General features: G+C 41.5%; 1 protein-coding gene across 6 annotated transcripts in view; it reads right to left on the minus strand.

Annotated features, from left to right (window-relative positions):
• Positions 1–19,826, minus strand: part of gpc5c (glypican 5c) — a 99,653-nt gene that overhangs the window by 76,230 nt on the left and 3,597 nt on the right. For 2 of the 6 annotated variants that reach the window (XM_071490416.1, XM_071490417.1), the window contains 2 exons: positions 19,698–19,814; positions 7,800–7,961 (listed from right to left, as the gene is read on the minus strand). In XM_071490416.1, coding sequence (XP_071346517.1) covers positions 7,800–7,961; positions 19,698–19,710 — 175 coding nt within the window. In that variant the 5' untranslated portion in view covers positions 19,711–19,814. Of the gene's footprint in view, positions 1–7,799; positions 7,962–17,439; positions 18,201–19,697; positions 19,815–19,826 lie in introns of those variants that run through there. The other 4 variants (XM_071490418.1, XM_071490419.1, XM_071490415.1 and 1 more) reach the window with 3 other exon arrangements.

Below are 19,826 nucleotides of genomic sequence, written 5' to 3' on the forward strand. Positions count from 1 at the left end.
CCCCCCATTTCTCTGTTGTTTATTGGAACATAAAATATGGTGTTTCTTTTGATATAGTGAAGCCCTAAGGAGCAGCACAGTGCCATTCACAAAAAAGTATTTGCACCCACTGATAACTATTTAAAGCTGCAATCAATTGTATGCCAGTTAACACAAGCAGGAATGCTCTCTGACTCTTGAATACAGCACAAGCAACCTTACTGCACAAACAGTATGTTGATTAATATCCACATCTTAGCGGGACTGCTACATACATCCCAGAGATTCAGTTGTGAAATATTGTTTATAGCTCTACAGATTGGAGAAAAGAAGAACACGCACATCCAAAAAAGACTCAACAACTGGAAAGAAAGAGTTATAAGAAAAAGTAGATTCCATGCAACAGTAAATTAGCTGCCAGTGTTTTTGTACTCTGCAAACAGTAACATCACAAAGTAAATCTGAAAGACTGAAGGCATTTTCTCCAAAACCTGGATATAATGATATCGGTGTGGTTTCGTGATAAACAAAAAAAAATCTTGTCAGGGTAATAACCCATACTGTTAAGTAGAAATTGATGATGGCTGCAGACGGCCGGAGAAAGGAACTGGGCTCCAGCTTTTCATGAAAAAGGAAGGGAAAAATTTAGGCTAACATAAGATTAACATGAAACAGACCCTTAAATGGACTCTGAGGTGTGAAAGGAATCCAAGATGAAAGGGAGTCTAATGAAGAATTTTCCACTTTTCTTAGCAGGTGTGGCCCCTGTTTTCATTTTTCAGCTTCAGCACAGGGCGGGTCACTTATGCATTTTTTCAATTATGGGCCAAAAATGCTACTTTGATTAGGTTTGAGCTTTTGCGCTAATGCCATTAAAAACAACACAGAAACACTTCAATCTGCTTTGTGGGTTCAAATAAATCAAAGGAAAATACAAAATCAAGATAAATGCATAAAAATATTTGCAAAGGACAAATTCCATCATATTACTGAAAAAAGAAGTATTAGGAGTTTGCCAGTGATGGACTGCATTGCGGTTGATTTAAGAGCAGATCCATGTAAACCCTCTGTTCGTTTTGGCAGACAGTACAGCATATATTATAATCCATCATAGATCAAAAAAACACGAATGGGCAGGGCCAGAACAACATTCTCTGTCCATTTCTCTCATTTATTGTACCTTCTCCTCTGGAACACAACGAATGAAAGACTGGAGGATTAGTGAATAAAGCCTACCGTGGGGACTCCTTAATGGTGTGCTAGGAGCCACAGAGGCGAGTAGGAAGAAGGAGAGGAAGAATAGGAGTGTCCAACACTGTGTGTAATGAGGAAAGTGAGTTGACTTGAATGGAGGAGTGATGAAGTGAGCTGGTGGTGGGAGATGGGAGGAAGACGGCCAATTCCAACCTACTTTGGATCTGAAGCAACAGTGTGAGTCACAACACAGAGACATGTACATCACGATGCTCATCCACTTATGCATTAAAAGCACATATTGAGTACACACCCTGATCTCCCACAGGCGTCGGGTGGAACTCTCCCTCATAGACATGCCTGTCTGGCCAATTTGCGGTGTTCAACCCCTCTTTCTCTCATGCTACGCTTCACCAATACTCCTTTATTTCCCCCAGCATGACCTTACTTTGGCCAAAATCCACCACTTTATCATATCTCCTTTCATTAAACCGAATAAAGGTGGATAAAGCTTCATTAAAAGAGTAACTAGCCTCGCAAATTTGTAGGTTATTAGACATTTTCTAAGAAGGACATGGACTGACAGCTGATGTGGAATCACACATGTGCACACAGATCTTTATCTCATACACACAAACACACGAACACACACGCAGACACACACACACACACACACACACACACACACACACACACATTTTATGGCTTTTGGGATCAGTCTGGGAAGGACGGGTGCAGCAGAGTCAGACAGGACACAGGAAAAGGCCAGACTGGACCAATCAGCAGCAGTAGAGTATAAATCCCATCAGCCAGCCAGACAGATTGTGTTCCAGAAAAGCCAAATTCTCTTGGACAGAGAACAAGCCCCGGGAGATGAGACTTTGTCTGATTACCGAGAAACTTCCTGGACATCAAGCTTATTGTCTTGATACAATAGCAGTGAGACTGATGAGGCTTAGTCTATACCATGAGTGTTTGTTGAGGCGAGCTGAAAGGCAGTGTCATAAATACTATTTGTAAAGTTGTGTCAGAAAAACCACTGCGTGTGAGAAGAGATCATGTTGGCGAGAACTAAAGGGGTATTTATCTCAGTTTCATTTCATGCTTGTATGTCGAAATATGGCTGTGGAGCCTGGCAGCAGGCTAATCTACGCAGACCTCCTATTTGTTTAGGCACTAGATGTAATATTGGGAAGCATGGATGCTTGGTGAGGACAACTGGGGCTGCTGTGGAGCAGAAAAACAATGAATGAAAAAAAAAAAAAAAAGAGGAGACGTTTGGGGTGAAGAAGAAGAAGAATGTTTATGGTTTCATTCTGCGGTGCGAACATTTGGCTGCTGAGTTATCTTTGAGACATGAGGGTTCCCTGTAGAGCACATGACAGCACGCAAGCTGTTGGCACAGTGCCCAACTAGACCCAGCATGCTCTTGTTAAGCACCTAGTGCTGACAAAGCATGAGCCACAGAGAGAGAGACACCCAGGAAGAAAGAGGGAGAAGAGTGAGCAGCAGGGAACTGTGAACCAACAGGGTGCAAACCTGTTGAATCAACATTCTTTAACACCAATGCATACACCCGATTGAACCACATTAAAACACACCTGTGCACACTTTCACTGAAATCCTGCTTTCACCAACCGTCTCGTCTCATTTCTCTCTCCTCACTCTCTAGGCCTAACTCCCTGCCCCTCACACTTTCTCACTCACACATTCATGCTGAGGTGAGAGGGGCAGATGAAAAGCAGAGGTAATTAGGGAAGCTTTGAGTGTGACTTTATGGCTGGGAGAGGCTTTGAGCTTTTCCCCCCACTTCTCCCTCCTTTCCTTTGTTCTTTCCCTCTTTTCCCCCGTGAACTAAGTCCTGAAAACTCTGAGGGAAACGCATCTTGCCTGCATGCATCATGTCTACTCAGGAGACGAAAAAGGCGTAGTTAAAACACAAACATGTTTAGGACACACACACACACACACACACACACACACACACACACACACACACACACACACACACGCTCAAATACGCAATGTATTTGCTCCACTATTAGGTCCATAAACACATTTTGCCTCCGCCCTGTATGATTAAATAAGACGTGCAGGGATGGATTCCGGATATCCTCCCTAATTTGTGCATGAGCTCATGGTGCAGTGCAATGTCATCCCATGTCCAAGCATCAGCCTCTAGAGCAATAACCCTGTCGGTCAAAACATCTGCAGAGAAAAATACATAAAGGCATGAAGTGAGAGGGAAAAAATGATGATGTGTGAGAGAGCACACTAAAAGGATCACAGGCAAAGTGAGATATAGAACTTCCAGACAGAGAGATTGGAATATAGATAGAACGACCTATGTCTGATGAAAGATTGAAGATAGGACACAACAGCCAAGTGATTCATCATTCCCATCACTTGCACATAAGCATATTATATACGCACGCAGACACAAGCCTACATAAATTGTGAACACAAACACATATAAATCTTGAGACTTTAATAAATGAGGCAGTTGCCTTTGCATAGGTTGTATTGTGTGAGCCACCCAGGATGATCCTGACAGTCAAAGTGAAGAGAGCGAGGAATTTTCAGCAGTTTAATCTGTGGTGGCTTATTAGCAATAAGGCTTTAGGCTAGATATCATTGGCTGTCAGTCTAGGGGGAATGCAGAGACACTGTGGGGGTGGGGGAGGGGGTGCAAAGAGACCTCAGACCTGAGAATTGTGTCTACTGCCTCAACAGGCAATGAGGCAGTCACAAAATTCCCAAGGGTTAAAGACAATTACAGTAGGTTGAACTCAACCACCTGTGACAGCCTAGGGAGACAAACAGCCACAGGGGGAGATACACCAGCAGACCACACAGTCTGTGTTTCTTATTTCTCGTCCTGTCTTAACCAATTCTCACTTTGATGAGACTCCTCTTTCTCAGCCATTAACAGCAGAGGCCCTCAAGTATCCCTTTGCCTTGGGTCATAGATTTGTTCACTTTGTCTCTCGCATACGCTCATGCACAAGCTGTCTCCCAGGACGGGGGCGGGGGGGGGGGGGGGGGGGGGCGGGGGGGGGGGGGGGGGGGGGGTCTAGAGAGTTCTTGGATGATGAGACAAGGATCAGCTAATTATGTCGCCTCAATGAGGAAAGGCACCGTCCTTGCCATGGCCTCTTTCTATCTCCCTCTCTCTCTCTCTCTCACTCTCACTGTCGCTCTTTGTCAAATGTAGCCCTTGTCCCTTCACTGAAGGGCATCTAAAGTTTTAAATGCAGTGCACTTTCATTGATGATAGAGTGCTATCTAGGGCAGGAGAATTTATTTCTCTGAAAAGCATTTGTCAGCTCTTGTGAGGACAACTTGAGCCTTGAGGTGGTCACGATGACGTGCAAGGGTGGTAAATACTGTACATGCTCACATGTCGTGCACATATACGCACAATGATCAAGATGCACGTACAAAACACTCAAATGCCAGCATTACAAACACACACACACACACATACATATGAACACACAAACACAGATGTCATGGCCTTTAGCTGTGGGCCAGGTCCCCCTCATATCGGTGACACTAGTGATCAAAAGTGTCAGCATTTTCTTGACATCTGCTTCCCAGTAGTGTGACTATATACCCAGATACTAACCCTCCTGCTCATCATTCCCACCTGTCGTTCACTCACTCTCACACTCACACACACACACACAAACAGGATTGTCTGCACAACAATTTGCTGACAGGAGATGCACTGCATATTAAAATGAAGGAGTAAGCTTGCTGGAACTGACTAAGAGTAAGACTCTAACTCAATGCCATTTAACCAGTTACATAGGCAAACAGACACAAAAATATTCTAGTGGCTGATCCATCTGTTCAACTTTCTCTCAGCCAATCAGGAGGCCACACAAAAGTGTCCAGCCAGTCAGATTACTCCAGATCTGATTGGCTAGAACAGGTTGACAGGCCAAAGCCCTTGATGGCAGCTCTAAGGCCCAGCTGGCCCAGCTTAGACTGGCCCCTTCTTAGACTGGGCTCTGTCTTTGACACCTAGCCACTATCAAGCCCCAACACTCATTACCTATCAACAATTGCATGGGTTAGAAGGCTCTGTCTGTTTGTGTGTTTGGGGTGAGAGAGGAGTACAGTGGGGTTGGCCTGAGTGTTTCTGAGAGTATGTTTTGAGACAGTTCAATGGTAGGAGGAGTTAGTAAGGAGGTTGTTACGTAAAAAGAACCTGTCCATGGGATTGAGGGCTTGGCAGTTTCAGGGGAAAAGAGGACGACACAATCTGAAGAATCCCAAAAGATTATTGGTTCTCTATTACTAGAAATTATTGAAGTATACAACTAAACCTATTCCTTCTTCTGAATACAGTGTCAGAAAGACTGTAAAAAAAAAAAAAAAACTCTCAGCATTCATAAATGTGGTCTGTGTTTATGGGATCATACTCATGACATGAAAACCCCCACACATGACAAAGCACAGTAGGGCCTTTAGGGCTGTCAAAACAAAGGAAGGCCAACGAACACACACACACACACACACACACACACACACACACACACACACACACACACACACGTAGACACACTCCCTCACACCATCTCCTTTCTAACGGGTACATCCTTTTGAGAAAACACACACATACATACACATCTGACTTGTTGTTGAAAGATTTACGATACGACTTGAATGACAGACAGATAGATAGCTGTGCTGCCACATTCAACAGATTAACAGGAGAGGTGCAGAGTTTTCAGCCTGAGGACAACTGCCTCGGTGGTGAACTGCATGTGGTGCACAGTGGTGTGGTGTGGTGTGGTGTATTGCATAGATACAGTACAAACAAAAAGGGGCAGGAGAGGAAAGCTACCCACACTTTTCCACCCTCCAGTGTGTGAATAACAGTACCAGTGGTATCAGCCAAAATCATATTCTCATTACTTCATGCGGTATATGAGCCACTTGCTACTTCACATTCCACTCAAGGCACTCAGACAGCGCAGAGACTGTCCTTAGATGGCCTTGCAAATTGAGGGCTAGTGACATCATCATTTTCGGCACCACCATACTCCAGTTTCTATTGTTATTCCATTGTTATTTTTCCATCTTGGCCTTTTCAGGATATGTGGAACACCTGATCTTCATTCTCCAGACAGGCTCAGACATGAGGTAAGACGGGAAAGATCTTAATGATGATGAAAAGGATGAATACCAGGAACACTATTCAAACATGGTTACTTCTATTCGTGTAACCTGCTTGTGAAACAGCTGTAAGAGGGGCTTATCTCCAGCACTATGTAAAAACCTTCATAGTAAGATGTTTCACAGTACTGGAATTTTATATGTTGGTTCTGTTGTAGTACTAGGGACATTGTGTGACATTAATATATCCTACATATGGCATTTACAAGTTAAATATGGCAATAATAGCTTCCATGACAACAAGGTCTGAAAATAAAAAATTCCCCATAACTGTTCCCTCAACAGTTCTTTTATTATTACACCATTTTCGTTCACACATGATATGACTTTTCCATATCGGACACCAAGACCAATAGTGTTCTTACATCTATCATAAAATAAAACGTAGCAACATGGCGTCTAAGCAGCCCATTGTCTTATAAAACTAATTGCATGGTACTGAAATTCCTGTAACACTAAAAACATCCAAAGCATGTCTCCAACCCTGTGGGATTGTGCTAGAGGTTTTGCGGAGGAAAAACTTGGTCTGTTTTGGAAATTTTTAAATTTATATGACACTGCAATTACTAGAGGAAAAGGGAGGATGAGCTTGGGCAACCAGTGTAATGCTTGATTCAGTTGGGTGTAGCACAAAGCCCTTTGCCAGGCAAGACCTAGCAGAAACAAGCTTTGTATCTACAAAAGAGCTTTGCTTTTCTGGAAGTCAGATGTCTTAACTGTCCCAACTACCAAAGCACTGCAACCAAGAAACATATACCCAAAAATAATTACCCTGTACAGATTGTTTCACCCTCCAAGAATACTGTAATTTCTTGTGGGGTTCCAGTAATTGTTTTGCTGTCTTGAGAGCAGGATCAGATAATGACAAAGCAGAACATCTTCCACCAAATACTAGAGGCTGAAAAAGGCTTGTATACCCTCTTTTCCCATCTACCCACAGTGATCTTTCTCCACAGTTCTGTTGCTGCCAAACCCACAGAAGAAGGGAGGGAGGGGAGGGGGGGGTTAAAGTCTTGCCCATTTTGTGAGAGTTGCACACTTCCCTGCACACCAGCTACCATGACCCAGGGGAACTGGGTAAAAACTTTTTTTTTTTTTTTTCCTTTAAACCAAATACTGCACAAATAAATATTCTCTGCAGGCTAGAACAAACACAAAGTGATTTCATTTTTATTGCTGAATTTGGATTCAAATAAGTTCAGTTTCAGGTGAGCAAGGATCTGGGTCAAGTTTTCAAATTAAACTTTTTATACTTTGCAAAAGCTAACATTCTGGGGTATCAGTCTCATGCAGTGGTGAATACTGTACGTGCCAGATAACTGAATGACAATTCATCAACCACAGAATCCCAACATCTCTTTCCCTGCCATCAACAACAACCCAGTGTTTCAGGCCAGTCCCACCCAACCCCAGCTTGGCCCCTTTGTCACAGCTCTTACCCTGGAAGGCATCCGAATGGCCAGAGATGAGGTGCTCAAGCTCATAGCTGTAGGAGTGAATGTTGTGGAGGCTTTCTCGTTTCACAGCAAACTGGTAGCTCTCCTCCATTTTCCGGGTGCAGCAGGATGGACCCTGGTGCTTACAAATCAACAGATCCACATCTAGGAAAGTCAAGCAGAGATGAACACATTTTTTTAATTTGTTGGTAATTTTTTTTTTTTTTTTAAATCCTCAGTAACTCTTAAAGCATAACACAGGAAATGGAAGTGCTGAGAAACTGAGGTATCTCAATTTGGATCTTATGACATAATTTAGTGTGAATTAGAAAATGCAGCAATTATAAATGTCTTTTATCCTGTGACATATATACACACACATATTATATATATATATATATATATATATATATATATATATATATATATATATATATATATATATGTATATTTATGTATATGTGTGTGTGTGTGTGTGTGCATGCGAAGTATGTGTGGGTATATGTATAGTGTCCTGAGTATGCACATATCCACTGGGAGACAGAAGAGGCACCATGGGAGGGTGAGAAAGTAGACCAAGGATCCGTCCACGTTTTCCTATAAATACTGCCTCTGCTAAATATATAAATATCTTTGGCTCATACGTCTGCATACATGTCGTCGAGACATACATTTGTACATATATGTAAACTCTATGTGCCATAAAAACACAAAAATGCATGCATGGACTTGCATTTTGCAATGTGAACGTGGAACACTTGCAATCTGAGTCACACACACACACGCACACACACACAGAGTACAGTAATTTGAAATGACCTCTTGAACTAAACAGTCATTAGCTATAATGCTGTAGTTCGTAACAACCACATGACGGCAATGACCTAACTGCAAATAAGAATGAACAGCTCAATCAGGCACAATTACATCAGCTGCAACAGAGTCCACCCTGTCCTGCCAGTGTCACCTGCTGCTCACCATCGCTATATATATAAACACTGTCATGACATCACTGAGACTGGTCACAATTAGCATGACCTATTAAAACTGTCTTTTCACACACATTTCCTTGCACAATCTCACATGTACAGGGGCATTTCTATAATGCAGTAGATGATATGATAACTCATTTTACAGGGGGAGGGGCTGGATGTGGTGGCTGGAGGCAGGTGTTGTAACCAGAGCCTAAAGCATGGCCTTAGGACAGACCGCAAGACCAGTGCCTCACAGTCCAAATCCCTCCATGAAACACAATAGGGTTGCATTCTCAATCCCTCTTTCCCTTTCTGCTCCCTCTCTCCCATTTGCCTGGCATATCCTAGTGAGGCCTGGGTGTCTCTTAATTACCCAGTGAGGCTCCATTTGTTCCCATCCCAGAGCCAGACGAGTGAAGTCATAACTGGCTGTCCTGCCTCTTCCAGCTCATTATCTCCATCTCTGCAGCAGTCCACTCTTTTTTATGTCAACACTGCTTCTGCAAAGTCCTCTCCTAATCTTTTTTTACAGTAATACCATTCCTCCTCTTCCTTACCTCCACCCCCAAAGAATAAAGTTTGCCAATGACCAATCTTAACAGAAATTCTATGCCACACTTTTGTTTTGAGCTTACATTTTATGCTACTTTATCTCTTTTAAAAATGTTTCAATGTTTCAACATACAAACCATGGATATTTACTGACCTAAAAATAATTAACATTAACATGACAACTAAATAAATTAGGGGTCATATTAATTACATTTCCCAATGCAGAACTGGTCAGCTAACTCTGAGTTCTAATTTTGTTTTTGGTTGAGTTTACAAAGACACACGAACAAGTGGATACTGCTGGTGGTCTACCACATCCTCGGGTTAAATGTTGTGACACCAACTTTTTAAAATGGATCTTTTAATATGAAAGTATTTTGGTGTGAGCAGAGCTCGTCTACACCCATGTCACCAAGCAACAGGAGCAATCTAGCAACACTTGACATTTCCACAACATTTTATTGGGTAAGTGCAACTATGCAGCAATGACTGGGGAAGATATTGGCTGTCAAGGGGTGGAATGATATGCAACAACAAACCATAAATGCCCTTTATAGAAGCCATATATTCTAGTGATGTAATCTATGGATACTGTACTCTTTGGATTTCCATGAACTACTAAAAAAAATAAATGTTTGTAAATCTCTCAATAAATATCGGTGTCTAAACGCAATTTGGGCCTCATGATTGTGGAAATTCAATTCATTGATTCATGACACATATTACCTATAACAACAAGCTCAGCCTGTTAGTTTAGAAGTATGGGGAATGTATGGGAAAGCATGATATATCATTTTAGGGTCACCATATTTGGTGTCTGTCCTCTCTCCTCTTCTGTCCCTGACCCTGTTCACTTCACTGGCTGGCACTTTCTCTCCTTTGTGTTTGTGTGTTATCTGTGATATGAAACTAATATCCAGGGACTCACAGTGGAATCCAGCCTGGGCTCTCCGTCCCTTGTGAGTAGCTGCATGGAGTAAGTGATACTCAGGAATACTTTGGCTGTTAAAGCCACCACAGCTTTTAGGACAGGCTGACTGTGTCACGAATGTACCAGGCCACTTTCTGGAATCATTAGACGCCATGTCACTACTTGTGTGTCCAACAGCAAACAAACTGCTAAGTCTGTTCTTTGTTATCTTTGAAATATTTTACATACAGTATATTGATAAATAACATTTCATTCAGTAGCTTCTGCCTTATGGGTAAACTAAAATATGTATTGAGCACTCAGGGCATGACTCTGAGTCATTTACAGTACATCTATAATGTGGGACATACACTATCTTAATACCTGCCTGCCTTGATTTTGAGAGATGTGTATTGTTCAGCCATACTCCATTTAAATTTTCAAGATATAGAACACAGACAACAAACCTATAAAAGGCATTAACTTACCCTAGAACTGTTTAATTTTACACTGTTTATGTAAATTCAAAATATGTGCATAGCTTCTCATCCTGTTGCAGTCCAAATTTAGTAGGCACCTTTGGCAAGAGTAACAGTCTCGAACATCTGGACACTGGAGTTTTCCCCCATTATTCTTTGCAAAAATACTCAGACTCTGTCAAGTCGCCTGGGGACCATGACTCAACAACAATTTTCAAGTCCCGCCTCAAATGTTCAATTGGATAGATTGGAATGTCTCTGACTTGACCACAATAGACATCAACATTGTTGTTTTTAAGCCATTCCTGCATAGGTTTGGCTTTATGTTTGGGCTCATTGTTGGCCAGCTTGTTGCTGTAAAATAAGCCAAGATGTCAACATAGTTAACTTCAACTCTACTTTCTCTTTGCCACTCTGGTATAAAGCTGTAACAAGTGAAGCACCTGGGCCAGTTATTGTATGCACTGTTTCTTCAGTCTACGGGCTCGACCATGCCTTTTTGCCCTGAAATTAACTATTTAGTAATCTGGAACCTTCCAGATGCATTTCATTGACACCACACCTTGAATTCCCCCTGACATGTTATAGCTGTCATGGGGTGAACACCTATGCAATAACTATTTTTTGTGATACAACAATAGAATAGAATAGAACAGAATAGAATAGAATAGAATGCCTCTGTCATTGCATAATGTACATAAGACAGCTAACAGAGCTCTGAAAAGGTAGCACAAACAGTGCCCACATTTTAAGTGCACTAAGCTAAACAACAGTTTGTGTTTTTAATATGCTTAAAGACCATGCGAAGAAATAAACTGCACAGGCAAGTTCAAAGATGAAACTAACCAGTCATGGATATAATGAACATTTGCAAAATACGAGAAATTACAAATACAGCTAGTTGGCCTACGTAACGTGCAGAATTTGCTATGGTAATTGTATTATATTTTGCAAATTTCAAAGTGCCTCATGAATTGTAAAGGTTATTTTTTTTTTTTTTACAAACTCTAGCTATTCCTCTGATTTCAAATAACAACTCTGGCTTTAATGTAACTCAATACAGACTCCAACAGAGAAAGAAGACTGAACTCTGCTGGTTCCTTTGTAATTAGTGCCCACTGTGTATGCTGCTCATTCTGCCTGGCTAAACCTTAACACACTTTGCTCTCCAGACTGGATGTCAACTCTGAATCCTAATTCCCTTAATCGTCCTCAGGTGACAAATACCTCTGGAGTAATTTGCCATATTAAAGCCATGGCTCAGGGGTCTTGACTTGTTAGTCTCAATCCTTTCAGCAACACCTCAGTGCCCTTCATTGCACAAGTCAAAACTGAGTGGAGAAACTCTACCACTGTATAACTAACATGCCAGTCTCAATATGTGGTACTACAGTAGCAGAGCTGAATACAGTATACTGCTCAGAAGATTGTTATGTTACTACCACTCTTCTCAAACACGTGCATAAACTCCTACACTCATAAAATGATTTATATGCAGCTCACATCTCTTCTATATGGTATGGAAATTTTGTTTTGATTTTGAATGTGTTGAAGATCTGGAGGGTTGCGGTTGCCTGATGCTGCTGTTTTGATATTTTTCTGAGAACAAGAATAACTTTGTTCGAAAGTGGGCAATTAATGCCGTTACCCATCTCCTGCCTCAGGAAGCCAGTTTGCTTTGAAGCTCCCAGCTCCACTGAACATACAGGATATTTACTCTATACAGATTTGCTGTGCTTGGGATGGACCATGTTGAATGAGAACAACTCAAAAGGGTCTTTGCGGCATACCTGCATTTTTTGGACAACCTTGAAGCTCAACTGGAATGTTTAGCTTTCCCAGACCCCAAGCTGCAACTGCCTACAGTGATTGGCACGGAGTCCAAAGCCACGCCAGAGGGCAGAGGTTGGACAGACGGATCTTAAAGAGAGAGGTGGAAGGCTGGTGGCAGAGGGGAGCTCAGCCACAGACTGGCAGAGTAATTATGATACCATTTAGGATAATCTGCTGTCAACTCCTTCTCAGAAACCATATCTCCTCTCATGAACTATTTCTATTTATATAGCACAACAAGGTTAATCTTTTCTAGATGTTTATATTATTTGAGAGGTAGATGATATACTTGACAGTCTACTAACCCCACAAAACCACATATACTTCTACCACAATAGCAAGCCAGAAGGGTAAGGTAGCACACAATCAACTGCAACAAAAGATAGACTTAGGCTGAAATCCAATAAGAGATGTTGTGTAGAGACAGACTCAGACAGTGTAATCAGCTTCAGACTGGGACAACACCAGTAAGACTGGACTGTTTGGGGTGGACTGAAGCTAGAGCTTGTGAGGTGCATTTCAGTTCAATAATCTATACTGTGTCTTGTAACTTGAAGATGTTTTACAAAATGTGAATGTGAATTGTACATTAGATTGAAGTAGCCGCTTGAGAGACGGCCAGCAAAAGAAAACTCAGATGTTCAATGACTTTAAGTGTGTATGGAGTAGGTGTGCACCATGTGTATGGCACCTCAGTGAGAAAGACCAAGTAAAAAAAATAGTACTCAAAATAACCATAGCCAATCAAAGACCATGCTGCACTTTGAAAGCTGGCCAAGGCTTTTGACGCTGTAACTGGTTCAGGATGTGGTGACATGTGATAACACACTGGGCTCCCATTCTCTTGCTATTAACACATGACCCTGCTTGCCTTGTATAAAAGATATAAGACACTTTATCTTTCACTCTAAAATAGCTGTTAATAACTCAATAAACCAGAGAACGGCAGTAGAGTAATAACATGAAAAAAATATTCTGTGTGGTATGTACACCATCAGATAAGCCCTACTCAATCAGATAGTTTTAACTGAGCTGTAATAATAGGTTGATCACATCTGAGTTCATTATCCAAGAAGCCAGCTGTAGAAGTAGTGAGTCTGTGCACAGCACTGTTTGCTGTCTGGTTTCCAAATGATCCATCTCCAAAGGGCTAGATCAGCACCCCATGGTAATCTCAATATGGAGCGTTTGGCTGTGTACCACCGTACCAAAGTGGTCATAACTCTTCAAAATAACAACAAGATAAGCAACTTCGTGTCACCGATTATCTAAGTTCCCTTGATGCGGAATCTGGCATGGAGATAAAGTTACTCTTAATAAATTGTGGCCAATGCAGAGAACAAACATTTAATGTTCTGAAAGCAAATAGTTTTGACTGAAATAATTCAATACAAATATATATGGGTAAAATACTCCTTTCAAGGGTCACTCATTAACACACACAAGTACACACTTAACCATAAGGCATCATCACTACTTATTGCACTTCGTGCTTTCTTTGAATGCCAGAATTAAGAACAAAGAAATAATGCATAAAATATCTGTATCATTTAAGTGCAATTCTTTTTATACACGATCACATCCAATTGGCCTGCTCTTAAGTTCCCTACTCCTACACTGGCTCTTAGTGAGATTTCACTTCACCACACATGAATGAAGCGCAGCACTGTATCCTAAAACAAACATCAGGCTCTGAAAAGGGCTGAAGTTTTACCACTTCAAATTTCAAGACTTGCTTTTGTTGGCATTTGATCTGAGAACTGAAGCAGAGTAGCATAATTGTGTACACACACAAATATACACCAAATCTCCCACTCTAACACCCCCTTCCATTGGTCAGTGCTTTGAAGACAAGATTGCGCCTGACCCAAAACAACCTCTCTAGGACGAGTACAAATAAAAAGCAAAATAAGATAGAAGTCCAGAATGTACTGGTGAAGCTACAGCAATGTTTGATTAGCTGCAGAGGGAAGGAGCAGCAGAGAAGTGGTGGAGTGTAACTGCACAAAAATGCAGTTCACCACACCTTTTAAACAAACACCAATATTTATATCAATTAATAGTCCTGACCAAGGAGCCGGAGTTTGTATCTGGATCATATCAACACAATTTTCCAAAAATGTTAGAACTATAGATAGATGGTGTGTCTTGGAAATAAAATATCTGACTGTGTGGGGTTAGAGGTGGGGAAAGCAAGTTCATTAAACGGAAAGACTATTTCATCCCCCTCATACCATACGGAGCATATGCTTCTCTTTGCTCACTGTCAGGTAAAATGCTCACGAACAGCTGCAATTGTAGACTGAGATACTCATCTGTAGCTTCTGCCAATGCACTGCTGACAGTAAAATGTCGTGCAAGCATTGCTCCAGACTGCTGACATCTTCAGAAGACCAAGGTCTTTCCGTTGTCTTTAAGAGCTAAGCCTAAACTACTGCTTGCAATGAAACTGTCAACCTCTGTTGCTAATAGTGATACCCTGCTAAACAAACATATCAAGTGGTTTGGATGCACCTCTAGGTATGTTTCCCACTCAGCTATCTATTGCTCTTCTCCCTGTTACAGCATACAGTCTCAGACTTGGTGATATTTAAGCAGCCACCAACCCGCATGTGACACCGCAGCAGTAAAGATTGTGGTCTGTATTTATTTAGATAGTTATACATTTGCATATCTACTGGTATTTGAGTATTTCCAAGGAAACATGCACTTGTACTTTAGACACCCTGAAGACTAAAAGACTCACAACAAAGAAAAAGAGAACTACAGTAACTATTAAAAGATTTTAAAGTGGAGGAGTAAAATATAATAATGCCTACTAAATTTGTTGAGTTCAAATATACAAATGGGTGACGAGTTAAAGGAAAAACATCAAGTGGTGTTGAGCCACCACATGCTGCCAGAACAGCTTCAATGCGCACTGGCATTGATTTTACGAGTCTCTCAACTCCACTGGAGGGATGAACACCATTATTCCAAAAGATATTACCTCATTTGGTTTTTTGATGATGGTTGTGGAGAGTGCTGTCAAACACGTTGGTCATTAATCTCCCATAGGTGTTCAAATGGGTCGAGATCTGGTGGCTGCAAAGGCCATAGCATAAATATCATTTGCATACTCATTAAACCCCTCGTGCCCTATGGAAGGGGGCCTTTTCATCCTGGAAGAGATCATTTCCATCTTCCCTGTTGACCCACACCATGCCAGCAATATGCCCCCTGCAGCATAAAAGAGCCACAGGGTCCCCCCACTGTAGGGGTGAAGCATTCAGGCCTGTACTGTTCTCTTGGTATACGCCAAGTACACCAAGTTGGTGAACCATCTTTCAAAGTCACTAAGATCTTTTCTTCTTGCAGTCTTGCTACAATATCAGAATCGACTGGGCCTGCTCAGCAATTTTATACATGCCACAGAGTAATGTACCACGTACCACTGGTTCGTACAGTGCACCTGTGTGGAAGCATCTGCATTCGTTAGGTTTCTCCACTGTATATGTCTATTGAAATGTCCCCGTCATATAAAAAACATGGCCGTTAGTTAAAAGTGATGAAGTGTCTTTTGCTTGCAGAGTGACTTTCAAGCAAAACTATCATAGTTGAACCAAAGCCTGAAGCCACTCAAAATATATTTTGCCTCCAAAACAGATTTGGCACCAATGTTTATCCTTAGAAAATAACTTTTCCTCAGTGTGCAGGGAGAAAGCACATACCACAAACCCTTCAAGGCATTTGAGGCTGCTTTTAAGCATCACTCTGACAAAAACCTGTCAAAAGACAGTAAATATCCAGGGACCATGTAAGCAGGGGTGCAAAAACACTCTATAGGCCTGCTGTAGGAGTCTGGACAAATGATTTCCAAAGTACTGTGGAATCAAGTATATGTATAAGGGCTTGCTACCCCAAGTATCTAAAGACATGTGGACAAAAGAGTTGGTGGTGCTGACTTGTGCAAATCAATCTGCAGATTGTAAATCAATCACTCTCCCTATTGTGAACACAATATTGTAGCCTCTTTATCCAGACAGATTAAACCACATGGGATCCCTACATCACACTAGTCTTGTTCTAGCTCAAAAACCCTGTCTCAGCAGCTTGGGCAGCTTATCTGCCAACAGACATTTGCAAAATAATTGTTTAATCTCTCCAAACAACCCGCATATGATAAGCAGCTGGGTGTATTGTGAAGCTGCAAATAGCGGAGGAACTCCAGAAGCTCTGATGCTTTAAACCCCACAGATCAGATGGGAGTGATATATTGGCCAAATTAAATGTGTAATATTACATATTAACTTATAAATGCACCTTTTTTTGTAAGAAAAAAAAAAACCTCAGGATGTTCAGACTTCACAATGATGGACAGATGTGATTTTTGGAATGTGATTTAAAAGGACTGACAAGAACGTTAAGACACACTTCACTTGATCACAAGATCATTTTGGATTTGGCAGCATGCTATATTATTAAGATTGCACCACATCATAACCAGTTGTGTCCCCATACGCAACATCATATATATTCTGCGGTAAAAAAAAAACCCTTTTCTCTTTTCAACAAACATGACTAGCCTACTATTACGAGAGACAAAGTGAAGACAGACAGCAATGTCTGTTCTGTCTCTCAGCTTTTCAGTCTCTTGCTGCTGCCACTTGAGTGGACTTACTTTTGCTTTCTAGGAGACCACTCACGGTGCGTGTACTCCACATGTTTTTGACAGGAGCACTGAACTGTTAAAAGCACTGGACATTCATTAAAGTCTAGTCAAGCTGCTAGTTTGACACATTAGTTACACGTTTGCAAACGGTCTTTCCTGAAATAGTCATGATTGCAGTTTGGGTAAAATGTGCGGCTTGTAACCAAAGCGCTCTTCGGTATCGGCGCCAGACCCGCAGGCTCACCTGTGCCAGGTGTCTCCGGTACGCGGTGCAGCGGTCCGACCTGCCGCAGCTGGAAAGCGGTCCTGACTTCATGACAGCTGTACGCGTCCACGTCGATCACATTCACCGCTAACACGACCGCTGACAAAATCCAAAGGGATCCGCAAGAGTTCACGCGTGGGCATATTCCTCGGGACATTGCCGCATCTCACACCAGGTGTCCCCGTGGATAACCTACTGTAGCCTGACTGCAAAGTGTGTGACAGTGTTGAATGTAGACGGTGCTGAAGTACAATGTAGCGGCGGTGAGTTTACACATCTGACAAGCGTTTCCGTCTGATTTTCACATTATTGGTTGGGATGGTTGTGAGCGCTCCGCGGCTGGATTGAGGTCTGGGGTCTTCTCCTGCACGGATGAGAAGTGGTGTGAGCTGAAGCCAGTCTGTCCCGCTCTCCACACTTTGCAGTGGTCGACTGCCTGCACGCCTGTTTCCAGAGCCTTGTGCACATTCCCCTCCCTTTCTGTTTACTTCAGCTAAGTGCCCCAACTAAAACTCACTAAATTATCCCTATAGGGACCTGTAGCCTCAGTATCCTCATAACAGCATTTTAAATCCCGACGGTAAACAATATCCCGTATATTTTACCTATAACATTTCCCCCATATGTGATTTGTCGAGTCCCTCTGGAAATTATTTAACTCAATGCTAATTTTGTAACAAACGTGTAAAAAAATTAAAAAGGAATATTTTTCCATGAGCCTTCTTCTGATCTACAAATCAAAGTCAAATATCATGAGATCACATCCCCTTCACTTTAAAAGTCATTTTTGGTGGTCTCTATCACAGACCCTAATTCCAATTTTAAACCCACAGTCACTGCTACAAGAAAAAGACAGTATTAGACAGTATTAGGTGAAATATGGTTAAACAGCTCAGGACGTTTATTTAGTTCTCAGAGTATGGGGATTTTTGAGGTGGAACAGATTCTACCTGCATTAGGAGAAACAGGATCTCATGTTTAATACTACTACAGTGTGTAGAGACCATAGACTTACTTGTTATTTGATTTACATTGCTGCCACCTTCTGGCAAAAGATACTTGGTGAAAATGCAACCACTAACTTTTCTGTCAAAATATGATGCTCCTTGTAGATTATACAGTTTGGATGTCCATGATGGTATCAAGTAAGACTTCACAGAGAGTTAAAATACATAATCAAAAAAGATCCATTCATGATGACATGTTTTCCAGATTTCTGTGAAACAATTTAGACCTATGCAGCTCATATATGTGGGATCTACAGTATATAAAGTACATTTCAGATTTACAGTTAAGCATGTTCAGATAAAAGGGCATGTAAGAGGATGGTCCGTGTGAGAATTCAGACCTGCTGTCAACTGGACACACAAAACATTACAAAAAAGTGTAATTTGCTTACACCTCAGCATTTTCCAGAAACTGACATGTCATTTTCTCATGCAGCATAGCAAGACCATATTAGGCGTGTAACACAATTTAAATGTTTTGTGCTAATTTCAGTCCACTGCCACATTTCCTAACCTTACTGGATTTTCTTTTATAGATTTTATTTTGTTAAATACCACCCTCTCCTGGTCATACAGCATACTACATCAGTGATCAGCTGCCAACTCGGTTATAATACTCCACCAAAGAATTTTGCAATCTGGTTTTACAAATTTTGCTGTATAAATAAATACATAGGTTATTATCTAGTGAGATGGGTCAAGTTTATTGCTTGGTGTAATTGGTTTGCAGGCCAGCTACAGTGGAGTTTTCCATTCCTTGTCATCCAAGGTAATATATATATATATTTTTCAACTTTAGGGGAGAAATCTACTGGGAACTGCTTAAGATACTGAAATTATTGTGATCACCAATGGGAGCAGTGTGTTCTTACTGGGATACTATTCACATGTGCAATATTCTTACACTGTATGTAATCTTTTGGCACATCCTGACCTAAACTGTATGTTGAGAAAGAGAAAGGGGCACACTAGCTGTAATCCTGACATATTTCTATGCAATACATGGAACAACCAATCTCATGGCCACCATAACACACAATGGGCTGCTGCTGCAATATACAATACATTAAGAACTTCATCTGGGCAGAGACTCACATTAGCACTCTGCTCTTCTTGCTATAGTTTGGAAGTGATAGCAACCAAACAATATGAATGGAATGACGATAAAATAAAAGATGGATAAGGACACTGATGACAACGAAAACAACAAGGAAGTTCATTAGAACTCACTTTGTGCATGCATCAGTGAGGACAAAGGCAGGTGGCCTCCTCAGGTTTGTCTAGTCCGGTGGGTTCAAATGATGGTGACCTCTGTGCCTCAAGAACAGGCGACTCCCATGAGGACATCTGTAAAGTATG

This window comes from Trachinotus anak, unplaced genomic scaffold (assembly GCF_046630095.1).
Source record: "Trachinotus anak isolate AG129_WGS33_773 ecotype Australia unplaced genomic scaffold, CSIRO_AGI_Tana_v1 ptg000012l, whole genome shotgun sequence".
Lineage (NCBI taxonomy): Eukaryota > Metazoa > Chordata > Actinopteri > Carangiformes > Carangidae > Trachinotus > Trachinotus anak.